Consider the following 19,748-nt stretch of genomic DNA (forward strand, 5'->3'; position numbering starts at 1 on the left):
TATATTCAGTGTTTCACGTGTTGAGAATAGGAAGGAATGCCTGCACCTGCTTTGTCAGTTATGTGACTGGAAGTGAACCCTTATTTTCTTTTGTAACTTTATCGATGCACATTATCACAGGATCCAAATTCCTCTTGAATAAACTAATGATAGTTCTTATACAGACTCTGTAGTTTTCAAAGTTGTTTCATATACTTTGTCTCAGTTGACCCATAAAACAATCTGTGGAGCAGATATGTTACATGTGTTATCATCCCTAACAGCTGAAGTAAACAGAACCGATGATCACACAGTTGGGAAGTGGGAGGACTAGGCTCCCACGGAACTGCCTGTCTCTCTGCTCCCTCAAAAGGAGGAACTCTAGAACTTATATGCATGTATGTATGAACAATGGACATGGACAACAAAGGTGGAGACAGGGTGGGGAGGGAGGGGTAGGGAAATCAGTGTGTGTGTGTGGGGGAGAAACATCTGTAGCAAAAATAAATAAATAAATAAATTAAAAAAAACTATCCCAAAAAAGGAGGAACTCTAACATAGTAATCTCATTTCCAAGTGATCAGTTTAGGAATGAGCATGAAGTAATCCTACTATAAAACAGATTTTTAAGGAATTCTGGAAAAAGTTGCCTTAGTTCCTAAGAAAGATACAAAAAGAAATGGCTTCTTTCTTAGTCTGAACATTGATGTTCTAATTTTGGAACTCATGTGGACACCTTTCTATTCACCCAAGATCAAACCAATGCCAAGAAAGGCAGAAGGAGAGATATAGGACCTTAAAGTTATTGAGCCACTGTATCAATAAATTCTGCAGCCTATTCTCCCCTCAGGATTTCCTATATGATATCATAAATCCTCTTCTTAGTATGCCGGTTTGAATCACTGTTTTGTTACTGGAGAATTAAAATATTCTAACTGATAAAAGTAGGATGGGTAAAAATTCTGGGGAGTCAAGTGACCCCAACAAGTTATAGTAGTGTCTAGAAATAATTAGGATAAAATTTCATCAGGACAAGAGAATGTTCACTTAGGAAAATGGAACAAATAGTACAAATAGCTGACATAAAAATAATATTTGCACATTTTAGGAAAAAGAGGAAAGCTGAAATGCAAGAGATATATTTAAACAATGTAATATGTGATTTTTAGACACAGTAAAATAGTGCCAGATAATTTTTTAAATGTTTTTATTGATTTTTTAGAGAGGAAGGGAGAGAGAGAGAAACATCAGTGTGAGAAAGACACATCAATTAGCTGCCTCCTGCATGCCCCCTTACTGGCCATTGAGCCTGTAACGTGGGCATGTGCCCTAACTGGGAATTGAACTGGGACCTCTCAGTCCATGGAACAATGCCTAATCCACTTAGCCACTGGCCCGGCAAGATAATTTTTATCTGTTGAACCAACCTTGCATTCCTAGGGGAAAACCTCAGCTGCTGGATTTGGTTTGAAAGTATTTTGTTGAGTGTTTTGCATCTATATTCTTAGGGGATATTGGTCTGATACCTATCTTGTACTCTTTGTACAGCAATTAGTCTTTCCCACTTTACATACTCTCCATTTGGTGAAATTCCACGCCATCATATTCTCCTGGTTTCCCCCCTAACTCACTGGTAGTTTTTTCTGTCTCTTTTGATGTTTCCTCCTTTTCTTCCTGACTTCTCTGTCTCTGAAGTGCCCCAGGGCTCAGACCTTGCTCCTCTTCTCTTCTTACAGTCCCCTTGTAATCTCATCCTCTCTTGTGGCTTTTAATACTGTATATGCCAAAAACTTCCAAACTTATTATCTCTACTGGACATCCTTCCCAAACTACTCACTTGCATCTTCATTGAATGTGTAATCAATATCTCAAATTCAACAAATGCAAAACAGAATTCCTGATCTCCCCATGAAAACCTGCTCCACCTACAGCTTTCTTCATCTCAGTTGATGACAACATCTTTCTACTTATTCAGACCAAAAATCTTGATGCATCTTTGCCTCCTCTTTCTCTTATCCATACCCTGTTGGCTCTACTTTTCTAAGTATATCCTGAAACCACTTCTCACTACCTCCACTGCTACTACCCTGGTTTAAGTCAATTTTTTTTTTGTTATTATTTTTTTATCCTCACCCGAAGACATTTTTCCATTTTTTGTTCAGATAGAGTGGGAGGGAGAGAGAGAGAGAGAAACATCAACGTGAAAGGGACACATCGAGTCTTTGCCACCCGCATGACCCATCCAGGGCTGGGGACAAACTGCAACCGAGGTACGCGCACTTAGTAAGAACTGAACCCGGGTCTCTCTGGACTGCAGGCTGCCACTCTAACCACTGAGCCAAACTGGCCAGAGCTGGTTTAAGTCAACTGTATCTCTCACTTGGATTACTTGCAATAGTCTGCCATCTGCTTAGACGCTTGACTGAATATAGTCTATTTTCAACACAGAATAATCCTTTGAAATTATAAGATCAAACCTATCATTTTCCTGGACAAAACTCTATAATGATCCCCCACTGCTGCTCAGAGTAAAAACCACTGTCTTGTCTTTTCTTTTTTTCAATCCTCACCCAAGGACATTTTTGCATTCATCTTCAGACAGAGTGGGAGGGAGAGAGGGAGGAAGAGAGAGAGAAACATCCATGTGAGAGACACATTGAGTGGTCGCCACCTACACGACCCCAACCAGAACAGGAGAGAAATTGCAACCAAGGTATGTGCCCATAGCGGGAACCGAACCCGGGACTCTCTGGTCCACAGGCCAACGATCCAACTGCTGAGCCAAACTGGCCAGGGCAAAACCACTGTCTTTGACATGGTCTATAAAGCCAATCATGATCTTGTCACCTATTCTCTGACCTCCTGTATGTCACAACCCCCTCCCCCCCATGCCTGGTGTCAGCCACACTGGCCTTTTTTACTATTCCTCAAATATCAGGCATTCTCCCCTACAAGGCCTCTGTTCTAGTTGCTTCCCCTGTCTGGAATACTCTTCTATCACGTATGTTTGGTTAACTCCCCTACCCTTTCAAGGCTTTAGTTAAATTGCATATTGCAATCTGCCTCTCCTCCCCAACTCTGGTACACTGATTCCTCTTACTCTTTTCTTTCTTTTAATTTATTTTTTCTTTATTGATTTTAGAGAGAGAGGAAGGGAGAGGGAGAGAGAGATGGTAAAACTGATTAGAGAGAACATCAACTGGCCACCTCCTGCATGCCCCCCAGTAGGGATTTGGCCCACAATGTGGGCATATGCCCCGACCGGGGAATTAAACCAGACCCTTCCTGGTGCATGGATCCATGCTCAACCACTGAGCCACACTGGCTTGGCCCTCTTATCCTTTTCTATCTTTGTTTTACTATAAAACGTATCACCTTCTGACACATGATATAATTATTTATCATATTATTATTTATTACCAGACTCCTCTCCAACTAAAAAGAGAGGCAGGAATCATTGCTTTGTTCACCAATGTATCTTAAGAGCCTACAACAGTGACTGGAACATAGTAGGTTCTCGGTAAATATTTGTTGAATGGTCATCTTCACCTCTAGCTTTCTGATTGCTAATCCTCATCCATAACAAGCTGACCCAGACATACAACCCATAAATGTGACTGACTTTAATGAAAAGTTGGAGGCAGAAATAGAATGGAGTCGATTACAGCAATATGAACAACTCCCATTTAAATGTTAGGTATGTCACTCCATTTTAAAAATGTCCTTTGGCCTCTCCTCACCGGGGAATCTCAACTAGCTTTTGAAAATTTAAAAAGAACCCCCATACTATTAGGAAAAGACTGACAGTTCTACAGCCTTGGTAACAAGTAATTACCAGGAGTGGTTGTAGATCAATTAACTCAATCAATGACATATAGTCATAGTAACAAACAGCAAATGTGCCTTTAAACAATTGTATCGGTCAGTGATAACTTGCTTCAGGAAATATGCTTCTGAAGCCAAGCAATCATTGACAGCTTCAACCTTTGAAAGTCAGTTACGCTTTGGCTGGTTTGGCTAAGCAGTCAGAGCACTGGCCTGAGGACCAAAGAGTTATGGGTTTGATTCCTGGTCAAGGGCATGTGCCTGGGTTGCAGGTTCAGGCCTGGCCCCAGTTGGGATAGTGCAGGAGGCAACCAATCGATGTGTCTGTCTCACACCCATGTTTTTCTCTCTCTCCCTCCCACCCTCCCTTCCATTCTATCCAAAAATCAATAGGAAAATATCCTTGGGTGAGGATTAAAAGGAAAAAAAAGTTAAGTGGTGGCAGATTCCCAGAAACATACTTCTACGGCTGAGGTCAACCTTAAAAAAAACCACTCTCCCAAACGTGATTGATATAAGTAGCAGTTTGCTTTGCCAATGAAACTATGTTTGGCCAGCATGGCTCTCCCTGATTTCAGATATGCAAAGGTGGTCTCACCTTTGATGTCCTTATGTCATCCAGTCCTGCTCCTCCCTCCTATCTGCCTACCCCTCCACTTTTCTCTTCCCTCCCATCTCAGAAGCAAAATCCACCCTATCTCTGATGCCATGCACTTCAACCATTTTTATGCCTCGGCTTCTACCAATACTCAAGCCCTTCTATTTCAAATAATTTAAGATGCTTTCACAAATATAGTTCTGTCCCCAAAAGAAATTCTGGTGTCCAGTAAACTAATTTTGTTTTGTTATACATCATTTCATTTTAACTAATCTTCATGAATTCCTAAGAAATAATTTCTTCTAACCATTATTTTGAAAGTAAGGAAATGGAGGTAAAGTGAATTTAAGTCATTTGCCCAAGGCATTAAAAGGTAGAACTATGATATAAACCTAGTCCCTTCTAAATTCAAAATTTGTGTTTTTTCCCTCTACAATATGCTGCCACCACAGGAGCCATATTTCTTCCCTATCTCTTTCCCTCAACGTCCATCCCCCCTACCATACTCCCAATCTCTTCTTCTCAATTACTCTTCTCTAATGTTTCCTAGAAAGCTGCTGCCTTAGGATCAACGTCCCCCAGGGCAGGAATAAAATCATGGCCCACACGGATGAGGAAACTGAAGTCACCTTGATGCTGAAGCTGAAAATCCTTGTCTCCCTATTTCTTCTTGTGGCTTCCTCTCTTGCATATTGATCTTCTGTTTTTTTAAAAATCTATTTTAGAGAAAGAGAGGACAGGAGGGAGGGAGAGGGAGAGAGAGGGAGGGAGAAAAAGACAGGGTGGGAGGGGAGGAGGGAGAGAAGTAAAGAGGGAGAGAGAGAGAGACACCAATTTGCTGTTCCACTTTTTTATGCATTCACTGGTTGATTCTTGTATGTGCTCTGTCTGGGGATCAAACCTGCAATCTTGTTGTATTGGGACGACGCTCTAACCAACTGAGCAACCCAGCCAGGGCCAATCTTCTGGTTTTTAATTACAAATGTCCTTGACTTACAAGAATTCGACTTACAATTTGTCGACTTTACAATGGTATAAAAGCAATAAACATAATTATATGAGATACTCAACATTTTATTATAAAATAGTCTTTGTGATAAATGATTTTGCCCAGCTACATTTAAGGTAGGCTAAGCTAAGCTACGATGTTTGGTGTTTAGTAGGTTAGGTGTATTACATGCATTTTCCACTTATGGGTTTACTGTGACATAATCCTGTTTTAAGTTGAGGAGCTTTTATATATGTGAACCTTCAGCACAGTGCACACCTACCCCTTGTATATCTCAAACACTGACTCTTGATCTGTCCAACTGACTTTTGGATAATCACTTATTCTGATTACACTACTGAGGTGCTCTACTTTTCAGTGGCATTCCTGTTCCCTATGGCTGTGCCCAGGATTCTACCAATCCATACCTCCGGGTATTGTAACTGTTTCACCAGGACACCCACCTTACGACTAGAGTTGCCAGTACCCAATACAAACACAGAGCAACCACATTAAATGAATAAAGCCCCTTCATAACCAACAAGAGAAAAGAAATTAGACTACAGTCAAGTAATTGTCATATTCATTTTCCACACAGCTAATTGTAGCTGAAATACTAAACTGTGTCATTCCTTTGCTTAACCACCTTCAGTGGTGACAAACTATCATTCCTTTGCTTAACCACCTTCAGTGGTTACAAACTATCTGCAGAATAAAATCCAAGTTTCTTAACATGGTATAGGAAGTGTCCCCTGATCTGTTTCCTGTCTACTTCTTCACATTCATCTCCTACTAGTCCCTGAGACTCAACTTAGCATTCCAGCCACTCTGAACTAATCATAATTTATTGCCCATAGCCTGCTGTTTCTTATTTCCTTGTCTCTGCTCACATCCTGAAATGCCTTTCTTATCCTCCTAACCTGCTGTCTTTTTCTGTCCAATTTCCACCTATCCTTTAAAATTCAGCTCCAGCATAACCTTCTTCATGAAGCCATTCCCACACCCTTATGCTGGCTTAGTTATTTCCTAAATGTGCTCATAATATTTCTATCACTGTGTTATCATACTGCAGGGCAATCATCTTTTATGTATATGTTTCCTCCACAGGAATATAAGCTCCTTGAGAACAGAGACTATCTTACTGTTTGTATCTCAGAACCAAACACAATGTCCATTGTATATCTAGTGATTGTTGGATAAATTTTGATGAAAACAATTAAATTACCGATAGCAATAGGAGTAGCGGTCAGTATTTAATCCCTAGCACTGACATATCTCGGCAATGCTGAGTTCTGATCACATTAACTCCTATCATGTCACTCCTGCAGCACCTAGCTCAGGGTTTGCTTGGTTCACAGCAGTGCTTAAAGACTATTTTCTCAACTGAATTATCAAAACTGGTTATTACTACTTCTTTGTGTATACTGGAGAGTGAAGCTGGCGTAGGGAAACAAGTCACTTAACTTCTCTAAGCATTATTTCCCTCACGTATACAAACAGTTGTAATACTACCTACCTGGAAGGATAATTTCAATAATATGTGAAAAGCCATTAACACAGGTTGGAACTGAGTAACTATTTATTTACTTTTAAAAATCCTCACCCAAGGATGTTTTTTTGTTTATCTTCAGATTGAGTGTGAGGGAGGGAGGGAGGGAGAGAGAAATATCAATGTGAGAGAGACGCATCTCTTGGTTGCCTCCCGCGTGACCCTGACCAGGGCCGGGGACCAAACCGCAACTGAGGTACGTGCCCTTGACTGGAATCAAACCCATGACTCTCTGGTCCACAGGCTGATGCTCTAACCACTAAACCAAACCAGTCAGGGCCTGAGTAACCATTTAAAAGCAATATTAGATTGACTTATGATGTTGAACAGCTGTAGTCCTCTATAGATATGAAAAAAAACTTTTTCTAGAATTCACATGTAAATTCAGTTTTGAACAGAACAAAACCTATCTGTTTAATTTAATACCTTCCTTCTGAAGATGAATAAATTGACCAATAATCTAGAGATAAAAGGAAATTAAAGACAAAAGTCAGGCCTGGCCAGTATGGCTTAGTGGTTGAGTGTTGATCCATGCACCAAGAGGTTACCTTTGATTCCTGGTCAGGGCACATGCCTGGGTTGCGGGCTCGATCCCCAGTAGGGGGCATGCAGGAGGCAGCCAACTGATGTTGATATTTCTCTCTCGTCGATGTTTCCGTCTCTCTCTCCCTCTCTCCAAAATCAATAAAAACATATTTAAAAAAAAAAAGAGCACAGCCCTGGCCGGTTTGGCTCAGGGGTTAGAGCATCGGCCTGTAGTCCCGAGAGACCCAGGTTCAGTTCCCGCTAAGGGCACGTACCTTGGTTGCAGTTTGTCCCGGCTCTGGTTGGTCGTGTGGGTGGCAGCTACTCGATGTGTCCCTTTCACATCGATGTTTCTCTCTCTCTCTCCCTTCCTCTCTCTCCCTCCCATTCTACCTGAACAAAGAAATGGAAAAGATGTCCTCGGGTGAGGATTAAAAAAAAAAAAAAAGGAGCACCAATGGGAGCTCAGGCTGAACAAGTTTTATGTATATTAAAATATAAAAATATATAATTACCAAATTTCATGCTTTTCAGGCAACTGTCTGTATTCTATTTCAAGAGATACAATAAAGCCTTGGCCAGTGTGGCTCAGTTGGTGGGGCATCACCCTGTGCACCGAAAGGTTGCAGGTTAGATTCCTGGTCGGGGCACATAGTTTTGGGCTTGATACCAGATATGGAGCGTGCAGGAGGCAGCTAATTGATGTTTTGCTCTCACATCGATGTTTCTCTCTCTCCCCCCTACTTCTCCCCCCTTCTTCCCTCTAAAAATAATTAACAAGAAAAAAATTTTTATTGTTATTTTTTGGTACATGCTCCTAGAGGGAACCGAACCTGGGACTCGCTGGTCCACAGGCCGACGTTCCAATGGCTGAGCCTAACCGGTCAGGGCCAAAATATTTTTTATAAAAGGGAAGACAATAAAATGTTAGAGGAGTAATCCCAATATCAAAGTTCCAGGATTTTATGTTATTCTTATGTGTGATATTGAAAAATAGGAGACAAGGAAATCAACCACCTTTTTTTTTTTCTTACCTTCTGTGCATCTGAGCTACCCTTTTCTGGAAGTGCAAGATTTTTCTGAAACCATGTACAAATCTTTAGAAGCACGATCTCAAAAACAACTCCTAGGAAAATTAAAATAAAGAAGATTGGTATCCAATCATTTTGAGAAGTCCAGGACTTTAGAAGATCCCTTAAGTTCAAAATGTATTATCATCCAATCCATTCATCACTGCCTTTTTAGATAAAAAATTACTTTGACATTTTTATATATGTGAAATAGATGTCTCACTGTGAAGTCCTCCTCATCTCATAACCACATGCAGTGCTCTGCTAGAAAAAAAATGTCCAGTGCTCCTCAGTGTCTTACCAAGGGCAGCAGGGATCAAGTAAAGTGGGGTATGTGTCATAGTGAGTATTTAACTGTGTTCAGAGCAACTTTAGCAATAGTGAAAGTTCATTTATGAAATATGTGGTGCTGTAAGTAGTTTTTTTACTTAAAAATTTTTAATAATCCTCTATTAATTCACAAAAAGAAACATAATTCTATAAAGAATCCCTTAGCATAGCTGGGTTATCATTGCCCTGCAATTCAAATGTTGAACAAATATGACTAGACAACAATTTTCTATTACCACCAGGAATAGTGTATTTTATGCTTCTTGATAATCAGGAAAATATAAAAATGTAGGGTTGCCAGATATAGAAAAGCAAAACAATATGACCCAGTTTAATTTAAATTTCAGATAAATGCCCAAATTTTTAGTGTAAGTTTGTCCCATTATTACTATGAAGGACATGATAGCTTGTTTCTTACAGGCCTATGGTTTTGTTTTTTTTCCTGAACCTTATAATATTAACACCTAATTTTATATTTATTTTTGCTGGAGGGTCCATTGGCAATGTTCCTCTTCAACAATCTATTGTTATGCTGAAAACCAAAGTTAGATTTCACCATGGTCTCCTGGCAAATTTTCCTTTACACCCTGTCTGGTGATTCTAAGGAGTAGCTACTTGTGATGCTTCCTGATGTCAGAAATAGGTGAGGCAGAGCCAGATTTAAGTCCTGCTCACTTTCCCTCAAAGTTTAGTCTCAAATAAAGTAGGACAGAGTCTGAACTATTAATGAGAATGTTAACACTACTTTGGATTTAGAGTACTTCCCCTTTGAAGATGTAATTAAGTAATACTTTGTCTTCACTTACTCAAGGTGAGTTGAAGAAAGAACTACTACTCTTTAAACCAGAGATAATAGTTCAGGACTCTTGGGTCATATACGTTTGAGTGCAAGGAAAATATATGGGGCTTTTACTTTCCCTGAATATTAAAGATAAGATCAAAGGCACATTCTAAGTGTTAGAGTTTACAGTCTTCCAGTCTACTGGACCATAGCTTCCAGGTAATTATGATCTTTATTTAGGTTTAACTATTATCTTGGAGTTTGGCTTTGCAGAGAACAGCCTTCCAGAATGCATGGTAGGCATTCATTACTTCTAGGAAAAACTTCAGCGATTTCTCTGGATTTTTCTAGGGTAAAGTACACCCTCCTCTCTGACTCCCCACCTTCGTACAGTCAGGGTGATATTTTTTCCCCCTGTGAAATACAATGCTGCTGGTAAAACACTCAATTTCTCTTGCCTTATGGCAGACATTCTCTAGTTCTTTTAACATAACTTCTTTAAGGGGGGATTCAATATTTTAACACTTTACTCTCTAGTTCATTAGACTTTTCAGAGCTTTATAGCACTGAATGCCTTTTAGTACACCACTGAAAAGCTCTTAGAACTGAAAAGGAACTTCTGTGTAATGCTTATGCTGATGCTCAAGTCTGCAGAGGTAAAGAGTATCCCCGTCCAGAGCTTTGTTATTCATGTTTGTTGCTTATGGACTTGCCTACTAATAAAAGTACAATTACCTAGTTTTCTGCACAAATGAAATACTTCTGTGCTTTGCGCTATAAACCTCTTATGTCAGTCTCAAGTAAGCAGCACTAAAAGTAAATGCTAGCTCTGGTTGGTGTGGCTCAGTTGCTTAGAGTGTTCTCCCATGTACCAGAAGGTGGTGGGTTCAATTCCTGGTCAGGGCACATACCCAGGTTGCAGGTTTGAGCCCCTGTCGGGGCACATGTTGGAGGCAACCAATTGATGTTTCTCTCTCTAAAATCAATAATAAAAAAATTATTTTTTTAAAAAAGTAAAAGCTAAGCTAAATTTATTTTTAAAAACCACAGACATTAAAAATAATGAACACCAGGGAAATCTCATTACTAACAATAATAGACACTACAGAAAAATACTCAGAAAAAAAGTTTTTAACAATCTTTATCTACTAATGTCACATTCTTTGAGCTATTTGGACATTGTGAACTAGGTTTTTATTCTATATGTACCAGGAAAAAGTCCCAATAATAGGTGTTTCAATAGAATATATAACCAGGATTGCTCATAATAGTTAGTAATTCTCCTTCTGTGAATATCTTAGTTCACTACAACAAATATTTATTGAATAACAGAAGCATAAGGCACAGAATAAGTAACTAAAAAATGCTATATGGATACAAAGATGAATAAAAGCTATTCCCTGACTTGAAGGAGTATATAATTTAAATAATATAGATTACCTATGTTAATAACTTACTGAGAAGACAAAGTGTGAATAACAACAAAGAACAAGATATTTGGTTGGGATAATTGAAAGAAAGCTATTAAGATGGAAAGATAATGAGTAGATTTTGATAACAGGCAAAGACTAACCAAGAAAGTTTCAGGAAGAGGAGACAAACAAGCTTTGCATAGTTTCGAAACTTTGTGTAGTCCATGTTATCTGGAGTACTGTGTACAGGTTCTGAGTATGGGGGAAATAAGGCTAAACTGTTAATAAAGGCTACTGTTGTGCAGAGCCTTGAACTAAGGACTTTAACCTTAATAATCACCTTTGGAGATCTTCACAAGTTTTTGAGTTGGAGGTGTCAAGTAGCTTACTAAACCAAGGAGATAATAAAATAGGAAAATCAATTAAGCTACTGCAATTATACAGATGAGAACTGTTAAGGGTCTGAATTAGTGACTAAATTTACTGTAGCAAAATAAGTGTTGTTTTCCTTTTTTAAAAAATGACACTTCTCTGCAACATTACTTTCTCAATTGCACAGAAATAAGACAAAAGTTCCACTGTAACAAAATTCAAATGTTTAATTTTTTTCAAACTATATTAATAAAAATAAATTATATTTAGACCATCTTCAATATTTGTGCATCATCTTTATAGAACTATGCTTTCAAAAGACATTTTGTAAAAGACATCAGTTTCACAATTAAAACATGTTTTATAAATGGGGGAACATTAAACATTAAATTAGTTGAAAATATACCTCATAATGCTGAGAGTTATGCTGTTCTTTATCAAATTAACTGTATCTGTATTCAAAATAACATGGTTTTTAACTAAAAATAATTATTTCTTGTCCATTTCAGTAATTTCCTGGATCCAAAACAAAATTTGTGTATTTATTTCTTTGAAAACATCATTTGTTGACCGTCCTTTCACTGCCATGGAATGATTTGCCTTCTCAATCCAGTGGATTTTATTAGGAGCTTGCATTTTCTGTGTGACTTTCTCCAACAAGTTCTAAAGGGGAAAAAAAGAGGATACTAGACTAATGCTCTACTTGTATCTAATAAAATTTCTCTCTTCCGCCCCACCTATGCTAGCATCCATTCACTAAATATTCATTAAATACCTACTCTACAAACAACTGTTGAGGTAATGGAATGTGCAAGGAAATATCTACCAAAATGACAGGCAGTCCCTCATTTCTCGGAAACAGCAATACTACAGAACAGATCAAGCATTTAATATAAATGATAAAAATGAAGTACACTGGAGCAAAAAAAAAATCCTTCTAAAAAATATTATTTCCATGGAAATTATATGCTCTAGGAAATACACTAAATTTACTAATATTTACAAGTTACTAATTTTTTCTCCAGTCAATTTTAGAATCCACTTGAAACTTGAAATGATAAACCAAATGTAGTCTAGCAATCCCCAAATCACAATATTCAGATTATTCCTTCATTTCCCAAGTAAAAGTTAATCCATTTACCACTCTTTTTACCGCAGAGGCAGGGCACATTCAGCCCGTGAGCCATATAAGGCCCCTAAAATTAATACCAGCTAACACCTTACACCTCACCAAATATACCAGGCTAATTTTTAAGTTGATAATTTTGTATGGCCCAAGAATGATGTTATAAATATCCAAATGGCCCTTGGCAGAAAAAAGGTTCCCTACCCCTGCTTTACAGAGAGATTAATTTTGTCATTATGCTTATTTTAAGTACTCCAAAGCAACAGGGCAACTAAAGAACAAATCTAGCATTAGTTAAATCAGCATCTCTTTGAAGAGACTGAATGCTGCAGGTTAATACATTGTTCCCAAGATTTTTCTCTTTCTTTCTCTCTCATTCATACAAATATCAAGTTGTAATTCACCTTTTCACACATTTCATCTGCTGAGCCTGACACAAATAGTACAGGATCTTTTATACGAAAGAGATCTTCATCTCTAAGTTTATGCCGCTGCTTTGGATGGTGCAGTGGATAAGAAATACAAATGAGACCGCGAACAAAATCATTAGCAGCATCTGGCTCAATATGACACATTACAGAAGCAGCTGCTCTTGAGCCCATTGAACGACCTAAAATCAATTAAAATTAAGTTCAGTTTGAAGTACAGACATTCAGATAAAGTAGTGGGGGTAATGTGGCAAATCAGATTTCATTTACTGTTTCACCATCATATTTGTATATCAACAAATTAACCTAAAAGGTGGCGATTAACAAGTTGCAATACCCATAATGGATAGCTATAGCCTCTGAAGAGCTAAAAACTAATCCTGAGTCAAATTATTTTAAAATAAGGAATTCATTTTTCTTCACGAAGGAATCATTTAAGAGGTGAACCAGATATACAAATAAAAGGAGAAATCTTTGGGTTACAATACATCTATATAAGGTTTAAATTTGCTTTAAATATATAAAATACTTTGATGTTATACAAGTGACTTACCAAAACAAAAACTCCTTAGCTTCCTGTAATCTATTTTAATTCTCAATGACCTATTCCTATATTATTATTAGGTTTCAAAACAAGTATTAAAACTTACCTCCAAGGAAAACACCTGCAAGTTTGTATTCTCCTGAGGTCCTGAGGTAACTCTAAAAAAAAAAAAGTCAATGAAAAACGATCAGGTCTTTTCCTATAAAATATTCCACTGGAAAAAAAATCAACATATATTTCTCATCATTAGTGAAATGTATGAAGGTCTTTGCTAAAATAACCACAAAATTTTAAGAGATTCTTCTTGAAAGAGGTAACCAGTTCTTTGCTCTTCTGGTTATGCCTTCACTGTCAAATCATATGTTGGTAATACAGGCAAATAGGAAAAGCAAAAAAATACCACTTCACCAGTCTAAAAAAAAAAAAAAAAATCAAGTACTAGAATATTTTGACAGAACAAGTTATGTAAATATATTTTTAAAAGGCCAGTTAAAGCTTTCAACTAATACAAAATTTGATAATACTAACATCACATTTAAAGCTCTGAAAAACTTAGCAAGTTTAAAGTAATTTGGATTAAAAGAAATTTCTAATTTACTTATCTGGGGATTTTTGTTTCCAAATAAGAAAACCATGCTAAATTTGTACATTTATAGTACAACAGGCAAAATATCTAGAACTGTATTCTAAACTTATATAATTCCAGTAAGAAAATTACATCACAAGTAGCTTCCTTGGCAGTATCATGGAGGACCACTTACGATGTGAGCACTCATCTCCATGGAAACTTCATGTACTGCTGAGTAATAAGAATGAATCCTCATTAAAAGATATGTAAATTAAATCAAATGACTGCTAACAAAAGGTGTCTTAAATTTATTAAGAATTTTAAAACAGAATTCTGTTATAAGTAAATATAAAGAAATTTTCTTACCAAAACTGACTTATATGCCTTAATTCTATGTACAATATTAAGGCCTTTACAGGTGAACCTCAGGCAAAAAAACCCATGAGATGCAAGATGAGATGCCAGTGACATCAAATGAGGAAGATTCATATCTCCTGAAGCTCCGTGTGTAAGAATTATTCCATATGTTAAGCTCTTATTAGGTACCAAACAAACAGCATCTAGTAATTTATTTCCAAATGGTATTTTTAATTTAACCTGAAATTCAAAAGAATAAAGGGATCAAAAATTACTTCCCTGCCTATTCAGACAACTGAATCACTATGTTTGTTCTCCAAGACGCATGATTCAAGTAACAGCCTCTGAATAAAAAGAATATTAATAATAGATAATAGTTAAAAAGTACTTAATTTGTCAGGTACTATTGTAAGTTTTTTATATGTATTAACTCATTTAACCTTCCTAATAATACTATGAGGCAAATACTATTATCTCCATTCTACAGATGAGGAAACTGAAGGCACAGTAGGTTAAGTAAGTAACATGCCCAAAATTTTATAGCCACTAACTGGATTCAAACTTAGGCAGTCTGGTCTAAAGTCCTTACTCTTAACCATTAATGCTATACTGTCTCTCACAGTACAAGCTGAAAATAAGAAAATTACTCTGAAACATATGATCCCCCAGTGCACCCCCCCACCCAAAGAACCCTGAAGAAGCAGAACATATGAAAATATGTATTACCTCTGTATGACTCATTTTCACTGTTGAATAACAAACTTAAAGTGCATTACATCTGAGAAGCAAAGGAATCTCCCTGAAAAGAAGATTCTGTTGTGAAAGGTTGGCAGACATGAATATGATACAAGAACTATGAATGAACATATTCAGTAGCTGAAATAAACACATTTCTAACTATTTCTCTAAGAACTGGTATCTTTACATATGCATTAATTATGTCCAACGTTCCTATGGGCACTAAAAATAGGTGATAGGTCAAGGTGTGGAGCTGGCACATGTCATATAATATAAAGCCAATGTGATACCTTAACACGAAAGCCTTAAAATAGGATTCTGTATACACACACACACACACACACATATATACATATATATATTCTAAGCATCTTTATTCTTTATTCTCAACTCTCTTTAACTTAATTTCATAGCATCTTTCTACTAACCCACTTCCTTTATTATCGTGCTTAACTCTCCCTCTCACCATGCAACAAAGTGTATATAAACTCTACTGACTTCGGGTTTGGTTGGCTATGGGACTTGCTTTAACTAATGGAATAAGTCAACATTTCACTGTGCCACTTATAAGCAGAGGAAGGGCAAATTTCCAGAAGCCCTCTTAATTCTCATCCTCAACCGTGACAAAAGCATGCTCCAGGTATTTTTGTTTCTTTAGCCTGGGCCTCAGAATGAAGACACATGGAGCAGATCTGAACTCAAAACTAAAGCTTGGAGTATAGCCTAGTCCAGATCTAAAACACTGAATAACCATGAAATGTTGACCTGAAGAACTAAGAGCATGAAATGTAAGCAGAGATTCTGTTACACAGCATTTCTTCCTACAGTAAGAGATCTTTTATTGTTCAGGGTATTATCAACATCAGGAACTCCATTATTCATCTATTTTTCTCCCCATTAACATTTATTTTGTAATTCATTGGATGAATATGGCTCAAAGCTCAAACAATACCAAAAACATACAGTGAAAAGTTTCCCTCACCCCACTGTTGTCTTGCCACTCAGATCTCCTCAAAGGCACCAATATTATCCATTTCTTACATATCTTGCCAGATATTTTATATGTACACACCTCTCCTTTTTCTTTTTATAAACTGGTGGAACCTTTCTTTGACTCCCACCACACACACTTAATATGTATCTCGGTGATTACTCCTTTCTTTATATAATGAGCATCTTTCATTGTTTTTATATGGCTACAGAATATTCCAAGGAAGGGTTAAACAATTTATTTAATCAACCATTATTAATGAACTTTGGGGCTGTTTCCAATCTTTTACTAAAACTGTATTGTAATGAATGGCATTGCACTTACATTATTTTCACATGTGTATAGACATATCTGTAATATAAATTCCTGGGAGAGTAACTGCTGTGTCAAAGGGTATATTCATTTTCAATTAATTTTTTAAAAGAATACATTTTATTTTTGAATGGGTAGTATATGCACATGTACAAAATTTTAAAAGAACAAAAATGTATACAGTTAAGTCTTCTCACATTCTTTTCCACCAGCCACCATGTTCCTTTCCCTTCCCATAAGCAACCACTGAGATCAACTTACTGTGTATTTTCCTTTACATGTGTAGGTGTCTGTAGAAAAATTCTTTTCGAGCCTGAAGGGTATTAGTCTGACTGCAAAAGTTCTGGGATATGAGTGGGAGAAGGGTGAAGGACTTCAACCTTCAGTGTCCATTTTCATAAATGTAGCCCCATAATTAACTGTGCCTGGGGTCCTGTTTTACTTTTTTTAAATTTTTTTATCCTCACCCGAGGACATTTTTTGTTCAGGTAGAGCGGGAGGGAGAGAGACAGAGAGAGAAACATTGATGTGAAAGGGGCACATCAAGTGGATGTCACCCGCAGGGCCGGGGACAAACTGCAACCAAGGTACATGCCCTTAGCGGGAACCGAACGCGGGTCTCTCGGGACGCAGGCCAACGCTCTAACCGCTGAGCCGAACCGGCCAGGGCCTGGGGTCCTGTTTTACATTAAGATTAAAACCTACAGTCTACTAATGGGAGAAAGGTGTGGAATTGAGAAAGCGATCTAGGTATCTAATTAGTTCTCAAATAGATTTCACCCAAGTCATCTTTATTTAAGCCCTCCACATCCATCCTCAGCACAAGTACCTTCGATGCCAGTCACCAAGGTGTCCAGTGCTGCCAGTATGTGGGCACTGTGAAGATTCTGTGGTTTACAGGAAATTATTCCACAGTATTCCCTGCTGCAGGTTTAGAATTTAGCTAATATTCGCTAAGACTTTTACTTTCTAATGCCCAATATTTTATTGCTTTTGTTTCCTTTCCCATTTTCTCCATCTCTGTGGGTTTGTCTTTTGTAAAAAATCCCTTTAGTGCCCGTGTGGCTCAGTGGGATTGAGCGTGGTCCCATGGACCCAGAGGCTGCAGGCTCGATCCCCAGTGGAGGGCGTGCAGGAGGCAGCTCATGGATGTTTCTGTCTCTCCCTTCCTTTCTTTTATAAAAATAAAAAACCCCTTTACTGTAACTCGAGTGAGATTTCAGGAGGGAGAAAAATTAAGTACATGTATTCAATCCGCTATCTTAACCCAGAATGGTGTCTACCGTCCCTCAACAACTCGGACTTTTGTTTGTTTTCGGAAAACTCTCCTCCCTTCCAGTAGATGGACAGCCTGTTCTTCACAACTGGTGCACACGTTCTGGACTACTTCGAAACACTGAACTGCTCCAGGATATGACCTCACCATGACCTGGTCTGGACAGTCTCGGTTCTAATCCCTGGCTTTGGATTCCCACAGGGCAGGGTTTGAAACCTGGCTCGGTCTCCACATCTTCCCTGCAAAAGGAGAAAACCCCACCAACCTCAGAGACGCTGCAATAATTAATCTGATAATCTCTGTATTGCATTTAGTAGTGTCCCCGCATCGTCAGTATTCGAGTGGCTTTTGTGACTAATACTCAGACTGCAATAAGCGATCACGTCTTAACGCTAAAGGGTCAAAAAAAATGCCACACCACTGCAGCTTTCAACTGGAAAAACGCGCACTGTCCATTAAGTCGACAGCCGTACGTTTGAAATTATGGGGCAAACAAAAAACGTCAGGAGTTCAAGTGCTGGGGGCCGGGGGTGGGGGCGCGGGCGTCCATCCTCTGGCGGGTCTGCAACAAACAGCAAGTGGTACAAGGGCGGAGGCTGGAAGCGCGGTCTCCGGAGTTTGGGATCAAAGGCATCGGAGAAATGGCTTCTTCACTCCGCCGACGCGCCTGCGCCGGCCGTTCCCGGGGGGCCGGGGCGACCCCCTGGCTCGGAGGCGGCTTCAAGCTGGCCGCCAGGGACCGGCTCGTGCGACCCGGGCGGGCCCGCACCGTCCCCACACGCCGGCCTCCTAATCGGCCGGGCAGATGGAGCCCCAGCGGCCGGTGCCCGCGGGCACCGAACTTACACCGAACGCCGCACGGAGCGGAAAAACAGCTCCTGAAAAGCGACGGCCGCCAGTCCGAAAGGCTTCAGGCGGGGACGCCAGGCACTCTAGCACTCCCTGGAGAGGCCGTTCCCGGCCCGGGAGCGCCAACCGCCGCCGCCACACTTACCGGGGAAGGGAAAGTGGCCGGGAGCACCTAACCGCCTTGACTCGCTTCAGAGAGGAAACTACCGCGCTCGAAGGCACCGTCTCGCTGCAACAGCCAGAGCGTTCCGTTGCGGCGCATGCGCGCGCAGTCCCCGCCCCTGAGCGCGCGGGCTGGCGCGCGGGGCACGCTGGGGGCGGGAGTTTTCCCGCCGCTGCCGGCAGTGACAGCCACGTCTGCCGGTGGACACGCGGGCGGCTGACGAGCAGCCTCCTGCTTTGCCCCACCGCCAACTGACTCCACTCCGGGCCCTTCCCCATCCCAGCTCCTCCATTATAACAATGACGCAGGTCAAGAAATGTGGGGTCAACTCTGATTCTCTTTCGCACGCCCCCCACACAATTCGTTGAACCTGTTGGCAGTGTTTGCAAATAGATACAGAATCCAACCACTTCTCAGACGGCTACCCACCATCACTTTAGCCTGGACTATTGAAATAGCCGGTAGACGGTCTCTTGTTCCTATGCTTTCCCCCACCTCTTCACTGTTATCAACATAGCGGCCAAACAGACCCTCACCTCTTATTTTTCCACTTCCTCCTATTCTTTGTCCTGGCTCCTTCAGCTCCAGGCACCCCCCTGGGCCTCTTTGCTATCCTCACGCTCCCCTAAACCCATCAGACATGCCCCTATTACAGGGCTTTTTTACTCGCGGTCCCCTCTTCGCGGAGCGTTCCCACAGGCTAGCTCGGCGTGTCTTCACGTGTCATTTTCTCTGCGGGCCTTCCCTGATCCCCCCAGTTTACATCCTTCCTCCCTGGTGACCTAACGTAGTGGGAAGTATCTGTCTTCTTCCTGGACGGGGAGCTCCCCGCGCAGGCAGGGTGTTGTGTTCTTGTTGTACCTTGAATCTCCTGCATATGGACTAATGCCTGGCAAATCAATTTTTCTTGAGTGAACGCATCTTTCCCAAGCCCAGTGCAGTTGGTAACTGTCCTTTGTTCCGCCCA

General features: G+C 39.7%; 1 protein-coding gene across 3 annotated transcripts; it reads right to left on the reverse strand.

Moving 5' to 3' along the window:
* Positions 1-8,048: 8,048 nt before the first annotated feature.
* Positions 8,049-18,867, reverse strand: TEX30 (testis expressed 30). Of its 3 annotated transcripts, XR_004957991.1 has the most exons (8): positions 18,764-18,826; positions 15,179-15,251; positions 14,462-14,692; positions 13,634-13,685; positions 12,960-13,165; positions 11,836-12,092; positions 8,499-8,590; positions 8,049-8,072 (listed from the first exon to the last, which is right to left on the reverse strand). XR_004957991.1 is itself a non-coding variant. In XM_036249517.1 (6 exons), exons 2-6 carry the CDS (start codon positions 15,191-15,193, stop codon positions 11,919-11,921), a joined length of 678 nt encoding a protein of 225 aa, XP_036105410.1. In that variant the 5' UTR covers positions 15,194-15,251; positions 18,764-18,867; the 3' UTR covers positions 11,639-11,918. The 3 variants fall into 3 exon arrangements, 2 of the variants coding, with proteins under 2 accessions (XP_036105410.1, XP_036105411.1); XM_036249517.1 differs by lacking the exons at positions 8,049-8,072; positions 8,499-8,590 and having other exon boundaries at positions 11,639-12,092; positions 18,764-18,867; XM_036249518.1 differs by lacking the exons at positions 8,049-8,072; positions 8,499-8,590; positions 12,960-13,165; positions 18,764-18,826 and having other exon boundaries at positions 11,940-12,092.
* Positions 18,868-19,748: the final 881 nt, after the last annotated feature.

This window comes from Molossus molossus, unplaced genomic scaffold (genome assembly GCF_014108415.1).
Source record: "Molossus molossus isolate mMolMol1 unplaced genomic scaffold, mMolMol1.p scaffold_m16_p_9, whole genome shotgun sequence".
Lineage (NCBI taxonomy): Eukaryota > Metazoa > Chordata > Mammalia > Chiroptera > Molossidae > Molossus > Molossus molossus.

Bases quoted from the DNA above. Each gene is read 5' to 3' on its own strand.
- TEX30 (XM_036249517.1), bottom strand. The intron at 13,686-14,461 runs GTAAGAAAATTT...TTTTTTTTTTAG, and splicing joins AGGCATATAAGTCAGTTTTG to AGTTACCTCAGGACCTCAGG. The intron at 12,093-12,959 runs GTGAATTACAAC...TTTCCCCTTTAG, and splicing joins CAGATGAAATGTGTGAAAAG to AACTTGTTGGAGAAAGTCAC.